Source organism: Lycorma delicatula, chromosome 1, assembly GCF_047948215.1.
Source record: "Lycorma delicatula isolate Av1 chromosome 1, ASM4794821v1, whole genome shotgun sequence".
Lineage (NCBI taxonomy): Eukaryota > Metazoa > Arthropoda > Insecta > Hemiptera > Fulgoridae > Lycorma > Lycorma delicatula.
The window spans coordinates 366619568-366643135 of record NC_134455.1 but is presented as its reverse complement, the minus strand read 5'-3'; the positions used below and the strand labels follow the sequence as shown (position 1 = coordinate 366643135).

The 23568-nt window shown below is 28.2% G+C and overlaps 1 protein-coding gene across 1 annotated transcript in view; it reads right to left on the bottom strand.

Moving 5' to 3' along the window:
* Positions 1-444: 444 nt before the first annotated feature.
* Swim (Secreted Wg-interacting molecule) overlaps positions 445-23568 on the bottom strand; it is a 183527-nt gene continuing 160403 nt past the window's right edge. Inside the window, exons 6-9 of the mRNA XM_075353662.1 lie at positions 17265-17461; positions 12052-12203; positions 8387-8581; positions 445-4501 (exon numbers count right to left, since the gene is read on the bottom strand). Coding sequence (XP_075209777.1) covers positions 8399-8581; positions 12052-12203; positions 17265-17461 — 532 coding nt within the window. The 3' untranslated portion in view covers positions 445-4501; positions 8387-8398. The remainder of the gene's footprint in view (positions 4502-8386; positions 8582-12051; positions 12204-17264; positions 17462-23568) is intronic.

Here is a 23568-nt window from a genome sequence, read left to right as displayed (position 1 = left end):
GAGAGAGGGGAAGATTACTGGATAGAAGAAATTTTAATATTGCTCACAGGTTTGGTACAGTCAGAACAAAATTCTGTTTCATAAATTTTATAAAAGTTTAGCATTCTAGGATAATTATAAATGCAGAAATCATTAATAATAAAAAAATATTACAAATTAACCCAAGAACACATGAATTCCAGAACATACAAACATCTTTTTATTTAAAATTAAAAACTATTATTGAACCAATAAAGAATGTAATAGAAATAGGAAGTAAATGCATGTTTACAGTTGGATATATATAAACTGTAACCTTTCAAGGTCATTCAGCTGGTACAAAGTAATGGAATATGCTCAAACAGCAATTTCACATTTGCTCAACTTAATATGGGTCATAGTGCAGGTAAGTGCATTACCTGCACTTCAGCAAATTTGTTTAACATATGAACAACAAAAAGTAAATAAAAACAAGTTAAGTAAAATTTATTTTATATTAATTAAAATAAATACAGTATACAAGATTCAACATAATCTAAATAACAAAATCTCACAGTAAACAACAATAATACAATATTATTGTACATTACATATATGTACACAGTTTCTATAAGTTATCACTCAATAATAATAATAATTATTATTATTTACAACGATGTGAAAATAAAATGTAATTAAAATTAATTACATTAATACTGGTATGCATTTAAAAAAATAAACATAGGCAGTATATTTATTATCCTACATTATTGTGAACACATTAATAATTACTAAAAAGAAAAAAAATGGTACTCATGTGTATTTATAAATAAATTATATAAGGCATGATACTGTACATGAAAAATTAAAAACTTTTGTTATGTAACTTGGTGTCTTATTTTCTACAACCAAAATTTTTTATTATAGGGTAGACATTTTAAAAATAAACAAACTTTCTTAAAATAGTACACTGTTGTAAAACACTGTCATTTGTAATAATTGTTTAACTTTAATGGATGAGAAAAAGATTTTAACAATGCTCACATGAATACATAATTTTTATCACAATTAACTGAAGTACATCTATTTATAAAAATACCATGCAGCATTTAAATTATACATTTAAGAATATTTAATAACAAAAAACTTAATTATTAATACTTATAATAAAAACAGAACTAACACAATATTTTATGGCACTGTTGAATGATGGATGACAAAGTAATATAAATTAAATTATTTTTTTATTATTAAAATGTTTATTTTAAAGATATGAAATATTATAGTAAGGCATTCCTTACACTAAACAAGAATTTATCAATAAAAAATTATACAAAGATATTATAGTCTATAAAGACAAATGTCAATATAGCTGACAAAACAACTGATTGTGTTCAGTACAACAGTAAGGATCTGAAGAGAATTTTCTCGTATTACATTCTAGTAGTGTGTAGCAAAGAAATGACTGTATCATGCAAATAACTGAGACATATTATGATGTTGTTCACTAATAAGTTGCTCAATTTTTTAAACTTTTCTTTAATTTTATAAAGAATAATTATTATACAGTAACTTTTACAACCATAAAAGTTTTTTAATGAATTAAAGATTCTAAAAGTAAAATGTCATTGGCATTATTTATTCGAGAAAAGTATCATAAATCATACTGAATGAAATGAGTAATTGACCAGCAAGACATAAACAAAAGGAATGGTGGAAGTGTTGATTTTATGAAACATGTAGATAAAAATGACTTAGATTTACAAATATAGAAATTTGCATTATAATAGGGTAAAGCTTAATAAAATGAGGATTTAGAGCTGAAACATCTAAATAAAGTATTAACCCACAAAGATAGGATACAATTTTAACAACCCAAGCCATGATTAATAAAGTTCCTAAAAGTTATCAGAGTTAAACTGTGTTATTTATTCATTCATATAAGCATTGTAGTTGTTGTTGGGATATCAGCCTATTGTAATAGTTGTCTTCATTTTTTTATTATGGAAACTAAAATGTGAGAAAAATGCCAAGCCTGAGTGATATATATATAGTGAAATAAAGTTATTCATGTTTCTGATTCTTTTCAGTTTTATTGACACACTTCTGCATTCTGCATAAGTTTTTATACTACTTCCTCTAACATGCTTTGTTATGTTTACCTCTCTTGCTAATCAATCCATTCAGTTACGATATACTGTTAACTTTTTAAAATTATCCAATAAGAAAAAGTTCATGAAATATAATTTAGACACTGCTGCATTACATTAAAATATCTGTTATATGCTTTTTATATTCCTATAATTTAAAAAGAGCAATATCTAATGTAAACAGTTATATTAAAAAAAGTTACAATAAATATTTATAAAAAATTGCATATCATAACAGCTTGTAAAAATTGAAAACTGAAATGTATGTAATTACTGAATTTAATTTATGTGATACAGTTTTCAGTATCAAAAATAAAAGGAACAGTTACAGAGAAAACTAGACAAAAAAATTTGATACTGAAGTAATGATAGTTGTAAATAAACATGAACATGAAAAATTGGAAATATTTTCTTAATACTAAATTAATCTGCACAATTTGAAATTATGTCTAGTGTAATAGGAATTTTCATTGTCGAGCATTTCCCAAGTCTTGACCCTGTCAGCCTATTAGAATTCTACATTACTATCATGATCAAAAATGAGAAAATCCAAGTGTGTTTTATATATATATATATAAAACCAATAATAAAACACATGGTTTTATCTATATATATATACACCATAGTCATATGTCAGTTGATGCATTTGTAAGTAGCGTTTTCTATTGTAATAGAAATAAAGATCTAAACTAATAAAAACATACATTTTACCTTTAAATGAAGAGTATTGATTCTTTTAATAATAAGTTAAAAGAAATTAATTTCAATATAGGACTGAACAGATAAGTTCAAATACTTAGAATAAGCACAAAACAAGCACTATTACAATAAAACTGATCTGTTACTTATTTAAAACAATAATTAAAAAAAATAACAATGGATCTATAATCTATGGGATAACAATAATCAGTATTACCATTTGTTTTCATGATGAATAACTTTTAAAAGAATTATTATTAGAAATATTAATAACTAATAAAGAAATAAATAACAAATTTAATTAAAATAAATTTATTAGTTTAGTTTAACAAATATTAATTTCAATACATAACTTTTTTCTTTGTGTGATTTCTTATGTTTTGTCATATTATTTCACACTCAGGTACTAGTTCTAAAAATTTATACATACTTTTATGCAGTTTAATCCTGCAGCCCACCAAGAATATAATTCAAACATAAAATAATAGTAAAAAAAAAAAAAAAAAATTCTTATGAATCACCTATTTAATTCTAATGACAAATTTCTTTGTACTAAAAAGAAAAAAAAAGGAAAACAATTACAATCCCGTTTATCCGAACTGTGTTATGGACAATTGTTCGAAAACAAGAAGCTAATCATCAATACAACTAATTGAAGAAAGAAAAAGTGCATTAGTAACTATATAAAATTTACATCTATGTTGTATGCATAAAAAAATGAAAATATTACTATACAGAAAAACACTATAGTAATTTTCTGCCTTATCTGCCAAATTTTGGTAATTAATTTCATATTAAATACCCTGTCTCATTCACAATACCATTTTTATTTGAATTTTCTGATGTGTACATGATATAACAAAATAAAAATATAAAAAAATTACTGCTTTTTACTAAATTAAAAAAATATCTGATACTATCAATTATAACACTGCTGACCTCTAACAGATAGTTGTTAATGCTGAATAAATATATAAAAACATATTTTAAATATTAAATAACAAATGAATACTTAAACAATGCATAAAAAAATTAGAAAACATTATGTTATATTGTTTTAACCTTACCTTTGCTCTGACATTATACTGTACAAGTTTGGCATTCACTCACATATGATCACATAGCATTCATTAAGCATTCTGCACATATGATCAGCAGTGATATGTATTAAAAAAAAACCCAATTTAGTTCATATGTAAATAAAACATTCAATAACAAATACAATAATATAATTAATAAGGTATATGAAATAATAATGCATACATTACAGAACAGAGGCTTAACTGACAGTTACTAACAATGGCACAGAACATTATTACATAATACTCCTTCTTTAAGTTCCTAAAATATAACAAAAGAAGTGAAATGGCTCCTGCCTTCTTACAGAATTAATGACTGTAAAAATGAATCTTAGAAAAGTAAATTCAGTCATTGAAGTTTAAAACCACCTTATATAATTTTGGCAGTGAACAGCAAATTAATAAATATAATATTTTAATAATTTTATTAGCAAAATAAAAATAATTATTTTATACATCATCTAATTTACAATACTTATGAATGAAAATATTATCAAAGCAACAACAGTTAGTTCACCTTCCAAACAATACTTATTTGCATTGAAGTTGCATTTTTTCAAATGGTTGCAAGTAGTAAGTAGCCAGTAGAATTCAAATAACATTGAATGAATATAACTGAAAAAGAAAATGCAATATTTGATGATGAGAAAATTGTATGATAAAATCTTCTACATAAATATATATTTAATCTGTTTATGTGGATTTCCTTTTTTTTCTGGGTTTTATTCGAGGGATTTTATTTTAGAATTTTTTTTTTATATGTATAGAAATCTTCCATGTAAATGTATGTATGTATGTATATATATATATATATATATATATATATGTATAAAAAACAATTAGACACAAAAACAATTCTTCTCTCTCTCTCTCTCTCTCTCTCTCTCTCTCTATATATATATATATATATATATATATATATATATATATGTCTTATTTATGACTCTCTTATTTATGTCTCTCTCTCTATATATATATATATATAGAGAGAGAGAGAGAAGAATTGTTTTTGTGTCTAATTGTCTTTTATACAGATCTAAATTTTTATTCCTATTGTGATGAAATGTAATACACTAATACTTCCAAACAAGAGAAAAATTGTTATCTAAATTTCAGTTTAAAAAGCTACTCCCATCTCCTCCTTAAGCAAAATTTTAATGCGCATCTTTGCAATTTTTCAGGAATATCTCGAAAAATGGTGAGAAAATCGACCAGAGTGGAAGTGATTTTCTGAAAGCCCATAAAAATTTGCTATAAAATGCAATTTACCTTGCTCTGACAGCATTCTCAGTTAAGTTATTAACAATCAAAGTTAAAAATTAATGCACAAGTGTTTTGTTCTTTACCCTATACTGAGTGAGAGTCACCATTTCACCTGCTTATCTCCTTCTCACCTGTTTTCCACTTTATGGTCGGTTACACTCGCTCAGTGTTAGTGACATCTTTGCATCCTATGCCTTCTTCCCTGCCCCTTCCTCCTACCATTACCCAAATCTGAAGGTCCGTTTGTTTGTTTGTTATTCATTCACACAAAAACTAGCAGATCAATTTCAATGCATCTTTTCTTTATAAATTAACATAAATGCTAAGTACCCAATATGTACAAAAAACCCCCAATCTAATGTTAATTTTTTAAAAATGAAGAAATTATGCAATTCTTTAAAAAATTCATCAATTTGTGAAACGTGTACTGTAAATTTCTTAATTCAGCAAATATTTCATTCACTGATTTTGATGGCTCTTTTCTTACTTACTATCCTTTTTTAAAGAAAAACATATAGGATACAAAAAAACCTGCAAACTGAACTTCAAACAGGATTCAGAACTGCCGAGACTGAAAATCAAACAAATTGAGCACTGAACGGCTCAAGCTACATGAAAAGTCACTAGTACACAATATAATTATATAAATAATAAATTTAATATTAAATGAAATTTAAACCACCAAACACAGTAAATAGATAAGTTTAAACAACCATATTAATTCCAAGAATCAATTTTTGTGGGATCCACATCTTCAGTTGGTATTTACACTTAATTCTATAATTACATAAAGTAAATTATTTTTATAACTGTGAATTTTATATTTGTAGAAATTGCCATTTATAAATTTCGAATTATTATGGATGAATATGCAAATTAGGCTATCCAGTACTGGAACTGACAAATTCAGAATTCACAAATTATAAAAACAATTTATTTTAATGTAATTAAAGAATTTAAATACCAACTGAAGATGCGGGTTCCCGCAAAATTGATTCTTGGAATTAATATTGTAAGTTTAACTTATCTATCTACTGTGCTTTGTTTTAAATTTAATTTAATATTAAATTTTATTAGCAAAGTGGTCAATATGTTAATGATTTGATGTTAATTATTTGAATTTTCAAAAAATAATTGTTTATATAATTGTATTTAAATTTAAATTACTAAATATATAAGGTTTGATCAAAATGTTTATGCAATTTCCAATAATCAGAAAAATTGCATTTTTATTGATTTATTTTTCTCAATCTTCAAAACATTTCTGGAATATATTTTTTGATACAGCCTTCATCATTTTCTTCAGTGTTCAATGTTTTACCCATTCTTAACTGGTTGCAAGCATAACTCAAAGTAAAACATTTTGTAGACAGACTATAGGGTATGCTTAATATCATATTCAGCTGCAGTACAGATAAATTACAAGCATTGTAAGCTGCTTACAAGACATTGAAGATTTGGTTGGTTTTTCAATTCTACCTCTAAAATTATTCATAATCATCTTTAAAGCATTTACACTTGTTATAAACCATGTGTTCTTGAATTCTAGATTAAGCAATAAAAAGCCTTTGCAACATCAGTGCTTATTCTCATTCTTTACACAGTAATTAATGAAAATCTTTTGTTCCTACATTACATTAACAGGCAAAACACAAGTTACTAGTTATCAAATCCAAACTACACATTAAATAATGTTTCATATAAGACATCAAGAACAAGTAAACCAAAACACAATAAAAACTTTTTCAGCTGGATATCTGTAGAATGGAAAAAATAAAATCTGCACAGACTTCCTGAGTAAACATCATGTATGAACTCACACTGGCATACCATACATTAAAAGATGCACATTCAAAGTAATTTTAAAGATATTATGGAAAATAAATTGGAAAACAAGAAAGAGCTCACAAATACCAATAACCTACTAAAGAACTAAAACTAAGTTGCAATTTCAATTGATAAACCAACCATTATTGATAGATACTGAGGAATTAGTGTGTTTGCGTTTACATGCACTTGTATAATAAATGTCAATATAGTAATTTACAAATAAAAGAAATTAATTAGCAACATGAAAATAAATACATTTTCAATTTTAAAAAGCATGTTAATCAAGATTTTAGAAATCAATTTAAATTGATTTTTAAAAAATGCACATAAGCATTTAAAAAATGCAAGCTTAAAAAATGCACATAATAAATAAACTGGAAAAGGCTTACATATATTTATAGAGCCAAATGTTAACTTTTTTGATCAACAAGTTTTTGATATTAGGCAAAAACTGCTTATAAATAATGCTGAAAACTACCCCCACCATAAAGATGATTGACTTAAAACTTTGAAATTTTAATTAGATTAATAAGTACTTTCATTGAACTAAACCTCAATTTTCTATGATCACTAAACAAAAAGTAAAAAATTAAAAATTGTGAAAACTATCACTTCCCACTTTTTAATTTTGCCCAAAATTGAATGCCATCAGTGCCCCATTATACACATTTTTTAGTGTAATAATGCACAATAATTTTTTTTTCAATGCTCTATATTTTCCAAATTTTTTATTTGATGCCTACCATTTCAAAACTAGCTGTTACGTGCATTTTTTCAAATTATAGTTTAATATCACTGCAATAAGCTTTTAAATTACATTAGACAACTATCTAGAAAATTTAAATTTTCTAAACCACTATCATGACAAAACTGAATATTTACTTAATGAATGTAATATTAAAAATTGAATGTCTTTCCAAAATTTGCTATAATTTTGTTGATGATCAACAATCATGATTTTTTTGATCATAATACACAGAAAAGAAAAAAAATATTTAAGCTTCCACTCCTTGTTTTTTGAAAAAATAGATAAAAAAAACAATAAAACTTACTCAAAGCAAATTACACAATAGGAAGAATCATCAGTTAAACAGCTTTCAATTAAGCAATTATGACTATTCTATTGACAGAAAGGAAAAGTTCTACTTCTGAAAGACAATATGACTCAAAAATGCTGATTAGAACAGAAGTATGTTGTGACAATACTGTGACACGTATTATGGAGTCAATTTGTTATATAATTTATGTAATTGAAATGCTCTATGCATTCATGTTGTGGATTTATCAATTCTAACATTCTTTCATGTATTTTGCCACTTAAGCATATGACAATAATGCATGAACTGTAATGCAAGATACATTGTAGATGTAATAATAAAACAGTAAAAAATATTTTTATAAACATACCATTATCAATCATTAGATAGCATTACTAATTCTGTTGTCAATACTTGTAGGATCTTTAAAATTAATACTAGCTGTCTTTTCCTGTGCTGCCCATGCAGCTAAAACAAAGTCCTCTATCTTGCAATCATTGCTACCACGGCGAATCCTGAAAAATCCATTTTCACCCCAAGACTCACCCCAAGAGTTAGCAGCAATCTAAAAATAAAAAGAATATGCAATAAAAAAAATCCCTTACATATGATACTTTATAATCTTCATTAACAGTCTGATAACAATTGGAAAATCGTTTTCATAATATAAAATCAAGCCTATGAATATCATAACAAATCAGAAAAATAAGAATCTGTTGCAAAACATTTTATGAAACTGATTTAAAAGTAATGGTTGGAAATCAAAAAACCAAGAGAATGTTTGAAAAAAGGCTTTGTGAATTTTTTATAAACCTTTAATTATATTCAATTGTTTGGTAAAATATATGGTTTAGATTGTGGGGAAAAAACAAAATTTATACAAGAGGCTTTGTTAATTTTCCAAGACAAGCTGTCAACTATACATGATACAAATGTGATAATAAAAAAAGTGTTTGAAGATAAATAAAAATTAAATCATACCTGTTAAATAATTTTTTACATAGATATAATAATTATTTTGTGTATAGAATATACACATGGAAAAAGCCAGGTGATACTGCAAGGTATCATGGTATATCATGGTTAAGCAAAGATTTAGAAATCAACTTGTCGACTGCAAAACTTACCCTGGAGCAGACATTGATAGCGATCATAATTTAGTGATAATGAAATGTAGATTGGGGTTTAAAAACCTGAAGAAAAGGTGTCAGATGAATCGATGGAATTTAGAGAAGCTTGAGGAAGAGGAGGTAAAGAAGATTTTGAGGAGGACATTGCAAGAGGTCTGAATAAAAAAGATAAGGTAGAAAATGTAGAAGAAGAATGGGAGAATGTTAAAAAGGAAATTCTTAAATCAGCAGAAGCGAACTTAGGCGGAACAAAGAGAAGTGGTAGAAAACCTTGGGTTTCAGACGAAGTATTCAGAAGTGGAAAGAGAAATGAACATTGGTAAAATAGACGGAGCATAAAGAAAAGTTAAGAAAAATTTTGAGGTACATAAATTAAAATCCACTATCTACAGTATGGATTGATCGCTTTTAAAATCTGTGATGAATAACAGAAAGGTAGATCTTTCCTTCAAATGAATAATTATATCAAAGCAGTTACACAAATTATTCATGATAATTGACGAATTAAAACTGATGAAATGTTAGTTGAATAAAGCCTGCTTGGCATCTTTAATCATCTATGATTCTTTAAAGCTTTTGAAAATTCTGAGCTAGTTAAGTTCCACATCAATACATATACACAGAGAATCATTTAAAAATTTTCCAAAAGCTTTTGAAACATGAAAATGAAGTAGACTTATTCCTGAATATACTTTGGTAACTTTAAAATAATTTAACAAACTTTGGTTAATCTCTTTGAAGCAGACAGTATGCAACCAAGTTGGTCTAGGAACATCCTTCAACTCATAAGGCAAAAAAAAAAATCAAAATTCACAAGTCTGCAGGAAAATTGACAGTGACAATTTTCTGGATATTAAAGGCCCAGTTTTTATTCAAGTCATATCAAAGCTGAAACTATTGTAAACTATCTACACTTTATGCTACTGCAATCACTGAAAGCAAAGTCCAATTTTTAAGACTTGATTTTGTTTCAGGATAATCTCATATGCCAACAAAACAATGCTTTTCCTTCAAGATCTTGGTTTTCAGCTGCTAAATCATCAACCCACTATACATTCTCAACCTCATTCCAAGCAGTTTGCATCTTTTTGGCTCACTGAAAGAACAATGAGGAAATCATTTTTATTCTGATGAAGAGGTAATGGTAGCGATGCAAAATTAGCTATGGGCTAATTTTCCAGTCTGAAAATTTTCTTTTGATAATGAATTCAAAAGGTTATTAAAACTACGAGCATAAATACTACTAAGTTCTTGGAAGTAAGAGGGATCATGTCAAAAAAATAAGCATATTTCATTTTCATAAGAGCCAATAAAAACAATGATGTTTTCAAAATTTCACTTAACTTTCTTTTTTTTGAGTCTTTTTAAAACAGGGTGATCCAGGGAATGGAAAGTTTTAAAAATTAAATATTCTTATGGAGAATTTGTGATTAATAAATTTATTTATAGCATTTAAAAAGAAAAAACTTACCATCAATGAATACATTCATAAAATTTATTTTTTTAAGAACTCATCTTGCAGATGAGTTCCGTCTCTACATAGACATTTCTGCATACTCTTAGTGAAAACTCTGCATGGTTCATGACAAAATTTCAATAGGAATTTCACGAACTGTCATTTAGATTTTGGCTTTTAGCTCTTCTGTTGTAGCAGATTGACTACTATATGGTTAAGTGACTAAAGAAGAAATTGTACACTGACATATCAGGAAACCTTAGAGTCCTTGGAATGTCACCAAACAATTGGTGTGTAGCATATGTCATATTTCTGCTGTGTGTGATGTTGATCCATCTTTTTGAAACCAGGCATTTTCAATAATTTGTTTGGAAATGTCTGTAGTTTTTGGGCAACAAAGTTTTTCAACATGGCAACATATCAATCTGATGTGATTATAATTGTGAGACTCCTACTTTTCAAATAATAAGTTTACATATTAGGGTAAATAATGGCACAGCACACCACACTGTAACGTTGTTGCTGTGTGTGGACACTGGTATAGTTGTGTAAGATTCTCTTGTGCCCATAAAAAAAATCTTGTTTATTAACAAATCTATTAAGATGGAAATGGGCTTCCTCCACAATCCTCAGTTTGTTAACAAATTCATTGTTATGATTTATCTTTACAACCATTCATTCACTGAATTAATGGCACATTATGTGATCCATTTGGTTTCAGTTCCTGGATGATCAGAAACTTGTATGGATGATAAAGTGTTTAACAGTATTCTTCGAACACTTGAACTATATTACTGTAGAAGTACTGCATGATGACAAACTGAGTAGCTTCTTTTGACAGCTGCATGAACAGTCTCAGAGATTTTTTCTGGCATACAAGCAGTCTGTACACCACCTTGAGGTTTCTCATTTTCATTGCTGAACCTGTTTTCTCAAAATTAGATATTCGTGTTAATTGCATGTGCTGACAGTACATGATCGTGATATCCTAAATTAAAAGCGATGACAAAATTCTCTACGCAGCCATTATTTTTTTGATGGCAAAAGCACATTGCACACCATTCCAAGTATCCATGAGTCCAAGTATTCCAAGATGTCATGAGCTAGCTTCTGTAAGTTATTCAGTGCTGCACTTGCCCAGGGCTATCAATACTTATTTCAAAATTTCCTGTTTCCCTAATTCATTCTGTTCATCTAATTGAACAGTTTTGAAAATTATCGTTAATAATAATCTATAAAATAAAAAAAAAACACAGGACAATTGTTAATAGAAATATAGAAAGGAAAAAGCAACAAATGTTTTTAAATACATTAAAGAGAGATTAGAAATAAACACCCAAAAGCAGCTTTTACAAGTGCCTAAATATTTTTAAAAAATTATTTAATTATACAATAAGTAGTATAAAAGATAATTTGAAAATAAAAAAAATAAATATTTATGAATATTACCCAGTATTTGACACGCTGGCCATACTGCATCTCTTCACCCCATCCAATTATTCTGACAGAGTGATATCCAGTCCTGTGTTCTTTTGCAATACTGGTACATTTGTATATTCCACTTCCATAAGTAAAAAAATCCTGGTAAACCCGCATTGTTGCTATTTGAAAAATAAATCACCTTACATATGATAATTTATATTAAAACAGTTGTAATTATTTTTTAATGACTTATTCAATAAAGGAGCTCAAAGGTTTATGTATAGCAGTGTGATGTGAAATTTTCAGCATGAATTAATACCAGGAGCTTTGGATCCCTCCTCAAAAGTCAGAAAAATTTTTCAAGGATGAAAACAGGCTCTCAGATATTGTTTGGCACCCATAAATAAATAAAAAATCTTTATACTGATTGTTACGTAATACATTATAGATATCAGATAATGAATAGGTAGATGTGGGTGGATATAAATAGGAACTGCGGCATTTGATTGAATGAAGTTGAACCACCAGAAGTTTTATCACAGTTTCCCTCAGAAACTCTCTATCAGAGCAGTATCATAGAATACACAGTTTATTATAAAATAAACAATAAATGAATAAAATATTTATTAATTATTTAAAATATAAATACATGAAATAATATTAAGATACAGACATAAAGATATTAATTATAAAAAACTACTAAATAAATTAATAATACAAAAGGTGTTAATGTTAATTATCCGAGCACTTATTTACATATATGTTGAATGGGATGAGAAATTTCAGGAACTCTATATAATGTGAACATTTTATATTTTTACTTAAGCAACATCTTAGGGCAAATTTTTAACCTATTATGTAGTTATTCAGAATAGTTCAGAATATGTTTATAGTATCTGATTAAGCATAACACCACATTTTTTTGTTACAATTTTAAATATTTTATATTATCATGACTGACAGTCACTTCAAACATTTCTTGACAGTTCAAAAACAAAAAAAATATTTAATTAAATAACATGTAGTATCAACTTATTTTCCAGTTAAATCAGTTGTTCATTTAAACATATAATTTTAAGACTATATCTTCTGTATTGTAGCAATTAGAACATGAATGACATTTTTATCTTGGCATGATAATTTTAAATGTGATGTTCAAACAGTATGATTTACAAATGCTACATACCCCCTCATCATACCTCCTTCATTTATTAAAAATAAATGATTGATGGACCGCATAAATTAATTGATGATTTACTGTTAAAATTTCACAGTATTTAAACTATAATTAAGAAAAGTTCAACATTTTTATAAAAAAAAAAAATTGGTTCTGGTTTGCCCAACAGTTACCTCATGTAAGTTTTAATTACTGTAACAATTTAAAAAAAAAACAGATAAGGTATCAGCAACTATAAAAATATAAATAATTTAAATAAAAAAAAAAAAAAATTTAAGTTAAATCCCATGGGCTGCCTTTTATTTTAAAAAAATTGTACATCATCTGTATTAATCTAGAATCAGCTATGACCAATCTGCAGCCCGTGGGCCACATACGGTCCAGTTGTTCCTTTTGTGTGGCCCTTACAATTTCACATTATTTTTTTATTCATTAAAAAAATCTAACAAAAAATTAATATATTTTATACAAGTAATTGAACATCTACGTAAATTGGCTATGGCTGCTTAACAGCATAATACAGTTTTCATGGCTATTTTTTATATTAAACTATTTGTAGCATTCACAGATGACTTATAGTTTTAAATTTTTTAACTTATTATGTTAAAGATACACACAGTAACAGATTTTATTATAAAATAATATGATTTACAAATAAAATACATGTTTTAAGCAAAAATTAAGTTTGAAACAAAATATTAAAGTTTTGGTTAGTTTTGGGGAATTTGATAAAAAACATCATTATAAAAAAATATTACATAAAAAAATGAAAACTTTTTGATTTTTTGAAAAATATTGTTTTATTACGCTGAAAACTGTATAATAAAATTATAAGTATGTTAAACAATTTAATTACAAATGGCAGCATTTACATTTACCGGCCCTTTATACCTCTTGTCTATGCAGTGTACGGCTCACTTCACATTCCTAGTGTATTACTGGCCCGGTAAAGATTTTAGGTTGGACATAACTGTGGTAGATACTAATTACAATTAGATTTTCCATCTGAAAAACTGATGTTTCAAGTACGGGTCATCATATTCAGCCCCCTTGTGTTTCAGGGCTTAAAGGTTTATTTATTGAAATAATTATTTGCTTCAATAAGTTAGCCCAATTTGGTGCAATATCATTCAAAAAGCTAAAAGAAACATTATAGTTTACTACAAAATATGAATACCATGACCTCTGTTCAAGGGGATAGAAAGTCAGGCCAAAGCTAGGATACATTTAGTCAAATTACAATATTTTGGTCAACAGGATTTTGAGATATTGGAAAAACTGTTTAGAAATAATGTTGAATGTCCTCCCCACCATAAATCTGATTGACTTAAACCTTTGGAATTTTAAATAACTTAATAAGTACTTTCAATTTTTCACAACCAATACACAAAAAGTAGAAATGTTAAATGCTGAAAAGTACCCTTTTCCCTTTAATTTCTGTATACAATTTAATGCCATCAATGCCCTTTTGTTTGAAAACTTTTTTGAGTCATTTTTGAAAAATATCACGAACCAAAAATCTATCAAAACATAGGCCAACACACATGTATGCAAATACATCTTTTTGATTTTTGGTTTTGAAATGTCAAACTTGTGTAAACCCTGATACTCAAAATTTTTTGACCGATCACTATACTTTCCATTTACAGTTACACTGCTGCTGCTTTAGCCAAGAAAATAAAAATCTAAGGAAGGTGATAAAATACAGAAGCTTAAAATAAAGACATGCAGTTTTAAAACTGAAAAAATCTTTGTTGTGAGGTAGTGTAATGTAAATAATAAAAAATAAATATTCTATCATCCTCATAAAATAAATTACTGGTTTTTCATACACAAAAATACATATGTTTTTAGATATAGAGCTGGCAAATCCAGTTCCATTACTAATGTTTCTTTACAAAGATAAAATAACAAAAGGAATTAAAAACAAGAACAAAATAAATATAGCAACCATTCACATTCTGAAACATACTTCCTGTGTCTATCCTAACATTCAATTTCACCATTTACAAGGTACACACTACACACTAGAGGTGAGCATTTCTGTTGTTTCTGCCACCAAACAAAAACAAACTGTTTGTTGAAAAAACAACTGTTTGTACAAACTGCTGGGGAAAAACTGGTTGAATAATTAATCAGTTGTTATTCATAACTCGTTTTTCAATTTCACTGCTAAACTGCTTGTTTTTTGGGTTTAAATACAATGGTTTCATTTTAATACATTGGCTGCAGGCTGTAAGATGTTCAGGTGACGCCAGTTTTATAACATTTTTATTCTGCACTTAACACTACAGTACTTTCATGAATAAAGTTTATTTGGTTCTTGAAACTGTTCAATCTTAGCAGTTAGCTTACAGCATATTTAATATTGATGAAACAACAATTTGCTGGGCAAATGACCTGTTCTCAACAAATGGCAAACAATTTATTCACTTTATCTGTTCTTGTTAATTTAACATTCGTTAGAAAGAGCTGAGAGCTCTGTTTAGTGATCCAACTTGTTAGCTATGCAGTGTTACTATTGAGCAAAAAAAAAAAAATAACAGTTTGTACTAAAGTAAAACAACATTTCATTTTTTTCCCTGAGAAATAACAGTTAGGATATTTTCCAACACATCAATACTACGTACCACTATTCATGTCTCATCTGTAGTGTGCACAGATTTATGTTTTTATTCATACTTAATTCTTAAATTTAAATTCAATAAATAATCATCAAAGATTAGATTGGAATAAGAAATTTATTATTACCAAATAATCTCCTCAGTTGTTGTAGGTCTTTTTCATGAATCCTGAACAAGAAATGAAGAAATTATATTTTGAAAAGCAGTTGTGGCTCACATATAGGCACTGTGGAATAGCAGCACCCCCTAATTCCATTTGATATTAGGATAACATTTAGTATAATGAGTCCTTTTTTCTTTAATTCTTTTTTTATACTTGTAAAATATATAATCCTTAAGCTTAATGTCAGCAGCCATCCTCCAGTTTATGATAGAGTTACAAAAATCTTTGTATAAAACTGTGTGCTTCACAGTTCCAGTGGTGTGGTGTTTGGCTGTTGTGTGCATGTGCACGTAAGAAGCTGCACGCAAGGCTGCAAAGGAGAGAGAGCACTGTCACTCCTGCAGTGTCGACCCTGGTGTGCTTTCTTCCTTTTCCTGTTTAGCCTCCGGTAACTACCATTTAAATAATTCTTCACAGGATGAATGATGATGTGCATGAGTGTAAATGAAGTGTAGTCTTGTACATTCTCAGTTTGACCATTCCTGAGATGTGTGGTTAACTGAAACCCAACCACCAAAGAACACCGATATCCACGATCTAGTATTCAAGTCCGCGTAAAAATAACTGGCTTTACTAGGACTTGAACGCTGGAACTCTCGACTTCCAAATCAGCTGATTTAAGAAGACGTGTTCACCACTAGAGAAACACAGTGGGTTGACTCTGGTGTGCTGGTGGAAAATATTTTATTTCTTTTTCTTTTTTTTTACTGTGCGTGTATATGGAATGTTCCTTGTTCGTTCCCTTTTCTAGTTTAGTCAGTGGAAGGAGCCTGAAACTGGTTTAGTTGTTTTTTTCAGTAGTGATCAGAAGATGGCGGAAAGCAAGGGCTCTTTGATTGCCAAATCTGCCCAAAAATGCACTGGAAGGGCAAAAGTAATTAGTAAAAGCTAATTATGTATTTGTTTCTGTGTACATAGAGATCTAAATTAAGCACCATTGGACTATACAGTTTTTAAGTAGACATTCTATTAAGTTATTGTGTAATAATACTAAAAAATATTATCCGTGTTGAGATTTTATTATTTATTCAGTTAAACCAAACATGGTTTTTAACCATAATGTGCTTAAAAACTGTGTACCATATTCTTGAATGTGATAAAGTGTAGAGTTAGATTATTACTCTGCTACCAGCTATTCCATTTGATTAATTTTTTTCGATTCTTTTATTTTACAGAAATCTTTAACCATGGCCTTGAAAAGACTCCAGTACTAACTGAGTATTTAGGAAACTTAAATTCATAAAAAAAAGGAGGAGATTAAAGCTATCAAACTTACCTTGTACTGGTCCAGATTTTTGAATTTCATACATTATATCTTGTTCACCAGCAATTCGATATACTGGAGCAACTCTGTGCAATGGTGATCTTTGCATCTGTGGAGAAACACAACGTGATTCTTTTGCATGCTTTCGTTTAGGAATTACACATCGTGTTCGATATCCTTCCCATGGATAGCACTCCTCCGTAACTAAACTAAATCAAATATACAACTACTTCATTTTTTTAAAATTAGGCTGATTAGATAGCAATTAAAGTAATTAACAATTATAAATATGGAAAAAATACAAACTGAATCTATTAAAAACTAGTTTATTGAAAGAATGTGAGAAGGTAATCTATTACTATTAGATAGTTTAGTAACAACTTGTTGTATCAGATTAGTAATTTATTATAATTATTTAATTATGATTACCCACAGTTTGAAACAATTTGTTTCAAATTTCAGAAGTAAATTATTTAACTTAGTAAATTTCAATGGTAAAATGATCTTTTTCATTTAAAACTGTGAGAGATTAACTTTTAAATCTATTAAGAGTTACTTTTATAAATAAATATGCACTAACGTATGGATGGGATCCTTTGAATCGAGATAGCTATTCCATGTATTATAAAATGCCATATCTTTTAAACTATTTTAAGTATTAAAATATTGGTCATTTGCTGAATATTATTTCAGTGGCTGTAAATTCAATGTTTGTGGTTGTATCTGTATTTTATGTGTAATTGAATATTTAAATACTAAGGCCTCAATATCCCTTAAATTATAACCAATTTTTGTGAAAGACAAAATCCTATAAACTTTCAACACAAAAAAATGTTTTCTTTCTTTATACTTTATCAATTTTATTTTTTCTGTTTCTTTTAAGATCATTCTTTTCTTTACCACTTTAACCTAACAGTTTTTTTCTATTATCTAATAATGTGCAGAAATGCATGCATTTGTAAACTTGTCCTTATTAATTACTTACTTTCAATATTAATTTAAAAAAAAGAATATAAACAAGATTTTCTTAATATATTGCAGGCTGTTGAGAACTAAATTTAATGTAATTTTTTTGATAGAAACATGCCAGATTGATGAAAATCAACAAACATTTATAATTCCAGTCTACATGATATATTTTATAAAGAAACTTAAAAACTAAAACTCAGGTGTAACGTATTTTGTTAGAAAATCATCAGCAAGGTGATGACATAACTGAGCTTTGTTCATCATTAGAATTCAAGTTTCAAGTTAAAAAGTTCAATAATTTTTCAATATACATCCATTACTATCGGTGAATATAGAATTATTTATACATTAATTAATAGAAAACTAATAAGTTATTAAATAAAATTTAATAACTGGTAGGTGATAATATTCATAATGGAAAAAATAGTAATAAGACTGATTATGTCTTTTCTTACACAGTATAACTAAGTCACAATAATAAATAAAATTACAAGATTACATGAAGGGGTATCCAGTAGAACTAACTTATAGAAATATTTGATACAACACTAAATACAGTATATCTTAAAGTTTCATTTATAAATATTCAATATGGCTACCTTTTGTGACAAAAAAGATTTCCCATTTGTAATCAATTTCCTGCCAAATTCTATGAAGCATGTCTTAATCTATAGTGTTATCTGGTGCTGCAGCTAGTCAACATTTCCTGGAGTGGAGGAACAAACACTCTGTCTTTAACGTAACCCCATACAGGGAAGTCCATTGGAGCTAAATCAGGTGATTGTGGTAGCCAGTAAAATAAGTGCCTTTCAACATGTCATGCCACCATAAGATCATATAATCATTACATCTAATTTCACTGCACAAGTTACATACTTGTACCAGTACTTAAATTCTGAGATATGTTTGTATTTTGAAAATATTCTTAACGCAGGCATATGATTTAATAAAACTGTACTTCTACATAACAAATTCTCATTTTTTTATAAAAATATTATGTATTTACAGATATATTAACATAAATACTTAGCAGTTAATTTATTTGCTTAGTTTGACATTTTTAAGTTTGTGAGTTTTTGTATACTAATGATGGTACCAAATACTTTTATTAAATATAACTTTTAATAATAAATGTAAGTCTATTAATGAGGCACTACTAGATTAAAAATAAAAAGTCAGTAATTACACTGGATTTAAATTTTCTAACTCACATTCATATCTTACATTTAACTGAAAATTACGGTGCTGTACTTAAACTTAACAAATAGTAACACAGTATGAAGAAAAAATACAGTTCATAGACTATTAATAAAAAAAAAAAAGAAAACTAACAATAAAAAATATGAAAACTATTATAAAAAATATGCTGACACATATAAAATTTGGATATTGGATAAATTATCATGAAAACAGGTTGTTACTGCAGTTGTGTATTTCTATGCTTTTTATTAAAAAAAAATTAGCGTGTCAGCATTTTTTAGTTTTCTTGCTTCTTCTGTCTGAAAGAATTTGGCTAGTTTTGGAGAAAACTCTTTTAGGTGGTACAGAGATCCCAGGAATATGTAAATATTTTGTAGCTAAGATTAGCAACTTTGGGTACATCACTTTACGTTTCATCCAAAATGTTGTACAACTCGCATATCTGTCATACTGTTGCTTAAAATAGTATCTCAGAGTAATTTAAGAGTTGCTAGAAGATTTCACACTTTTTTAAATTTCTTGAACTTTACTGTCTAAAATATTCCACAAATATGTTATCTTTTGCTGTTTATTGGAGTTTTTTCCGACCAGTTTTTTTCAGCTGTTGTTCTTCACCTAGTTTTAACAACAAAGATAATTTATCAATAAATCTAGTGCATCTTTTAGGTTGTTGTCATTCCTAAAAGCAGCTTTCTTGAACCATGGATCTAGAAGCATTGTGGATGCAATAATTTTTATTTCTTCCACATTTCCCAAGTGGTTGCAAATCCCAGAAACTAAACCTTTTTTTCTTTCTTAATTTTTTGCCTTTGGAAGCTCTCACAGTTTCCTGATTAACTATGCACAATTTCTCTAACAAGGGGATTAATTCAAATCCCCAAATAGAGATATCAACAGATATCTCTATTGCAGACAGTTTAAGTAAATTTACATTCAGTTAAAATATCCCACTGAACATTTGTTATAGATTGTGAACTTTTCGGCAATGCTGTAAATGTAGCTAACATGGATTCCATCAGTTCTACTGACTTTTTTTCAAACATCATAAGTACTGAATTCTACCTTGTAACAATGTCAGCTTTTAATTTTAATTCTTTTTTCCCCATTTATAACTATACTAGTCTTAATTTATGAGCTGCAACTACATTATGCTTGAAATGCAATACAATATTTTTACATGTTTCAATTAATCTGGTAGCCCATCACATTGTGATATCACATCATTAATTGCTAGATTAAGCATATGAGCTACACACAGAATGTTAAAGAGACCTTCAATTTTTACAGCACATTTCATATTAGCACCCCTGTCTGAAATCTTGCCACAATTATATTATCAATAGTCAATTCATCAAAAACTTCTTTCAATTTTTCAGCCAAATATTAGCCTGTATAATTTTCATGCAATTGTTTTGTACATGAAACAAAAGACAATAACTCACCCCGTTCTAGTTCACAAAAATGACTAGTTTAATCAGAAAAGAAACTGCATTTCTTGAAGTTCAAATGTCCATTGCAATAGGAAAATTTTTTAATAAAAAAACTTTTCTAATATGTTTTTAAACATTGGTTTTGCATTTTTATAAATGTTTAGCATAATAGCATTTATTAATATTTTCCTGCTGGGCAAGGTGTAGCGTGACTCAAGTTCTTGTAACAATCTTTTAAACCCTTCATCTTCTACAACAGACAGGGGCTTTAAGTCTTTAAAAATTATTTCTGCCACTAAATTATCAATTTTATTAACTTTCTTTACAGACAAATTTTTAGATTTGTATTGCAGAAACAACTGGGTTAAATTTTTAGATATGGAAGAGGACACAGATAACAGAAGAAATAGAGAAGTTGATGTGGATGCCATGGACTGATTATCCTTGCTATTTGCAATCTTTGAATATGTTTCTGAGGAGCCTGGCTCTCTCATAGCATGGAAATATTCAGTGATTTCAAAATCAGCTTTCTTATGTGATGGTATATTCCCAGTTTCGTAAATTCCTATGTATTGTCATTTTAGGTGTTCTCTTAAATCAGAAGTGTTACTAGAGCTTTTGAATTCTTTTTTATATACTTCACATATTGCTGTTGTAAGAGAATTGTTCTCAAAAAATTTCAAGTACTGGATCATTTATTTATCTTTAAAAATAAAAACTACAACATGCTGAACAGTAACTGGTAAAGAACTATAATGGGGTAGATAAACTAATTTATAATTACAAAAAAAAAAATTTACTTATGTTTCGAAGTCGACAGTTTTAAGGTTCAAATCCTAGTAAAGGCTAGGCTAGTTACTTTTACATGGATTTGAATACTACATCGTGGATACTGGTATTCTTTAGTGGTTGGGTTTCAATTAACCACACATCTCAGGAATAGTCAACCTGAGACTGTACAAGACAGTCATTTACATTTATTTATACATATCATCCTCATTCATCCTCTGAAGTAATATACCTTACAATGGTTCCAGAGGCTAAACAAAAAAAAGAGAGAGTTCATCTTTTGTTAATAAATTGTTAATAAATATGTCTCACACTTCAGAAGTGTGAGTAAGGTGAGCAGTAAGGTTGTTTTTCTCTTTACATTCCTCTCTTAATCTTTTATCATCAAACCTGAACATTCAATTAGAAATGTAAATCACCTCTCCAACATTGCTACCTGAAAATTTTCACTGCTATAACTTGTATCAAACATTAAATTAGTAGGGAGATGATTGTTTTTTGATTTGTCAATAGAATTAACAAACCAAAAAAAAAGTATTTATTTTGTCCATATCTATATTTCTTTGAACAATCATCAGGATTTTTGAATGCCATCTACTTCAGAGAAATTTCTTCATTAATGTGTTTAATAATCTTTTGCACAAAATAAGTCTAAAACATTTGTCAGGTTCACTTACCAATCGTGCAACTAGAGTTGGTCCTGGTGTAATATGTTAATTTCTAGCTGGATCTTTACAGATGGTTTGGTATTTTATGGTCGGTCAAAATATCTTCCACACCTGACAGGGTGGGGAGTTTCAGGTTTGATAATGACAGACTCTACAGTTTTGTTGGGTTCAATATTTATGTTCATCTTTCTGTTGTTCGATGTTTTTGCTGAAGATTTACCGAATTTGTTTCTTTTGTTTTCAGATCTGGAGTTTTTTTATTTTTTACATTGTGCTCGATGTCATTTATCAGTTTATAATGTTCACCTTATCAAGGTCATTATTCAACCTTGTTATGTTTTCCAACTTGTCAGAACACGTAACATGTTTCCAGTCTTCTTGGGTCCAGTTAACATGTGCTAACTGGACCCAAGGGCTCTTGTGAGCCAAAGGGCTCACAAGAGCCTTCGTTTTTTTGCACATTGCTAGTAAAATGCTGCTTTTTGGCTGACTAATGGCTTTCCTTTTCATTCAGCTGCAACAAGTTGTCACGTGTAAATCTATTCCATTGGCTGCTAATTCTCAATTTAAGTCCACAACAGATAATTTTGGATAAGTTTACTTTTTTTCACTAATAACCAATCCTGTGTTGGAGTAAGTTTTTTTTTACGGCCAAATTAGCCTTACGTTTGAGATGAAAGGCAAAAAGGAAAAGGTGTAAAAGTTTTAAAATAGCATTCAGTACCCCTAGTCCAACACCATACTAGAAGCTATTTGTAATTGTCATATGATATGCTCAGAATGAGAAACAATTTTCGAACACTTTTCTGGAGTACAGCATTATATAAGATAAACAAAACAAAAAATATGATTTTGTAATAAAAAATGAAATAAACTTTTACAAAACACTTTATAACACGGAAATTGCTAAATAACTAAAGAACAATAACCTCATATTACACAGACAACTTAAAGATGGATGTGGTTAATCAGTATAGCCACATTACAGAAATAAACATTAAATCTTCTGTGATCAGATTAATTTGCATGCTATTATAGAAAAAAAGGGAAGTGTTAAGCAGATTCTACTGAAGTAAATGTGCAATCAGCCATGTACTACACATTGCAGATATGCCAACATGTTGTTGACAGCCCAACATATGTGCATGCCCTCAGAACATGCAGATTTGCATGTTCTATGCAAATTTTATTAAAAAGCAGCTTTGCTGATAGTTGTTTTCAATTCAGCAGTGACTTTAAAAGTATAATTTTTTATTTTTT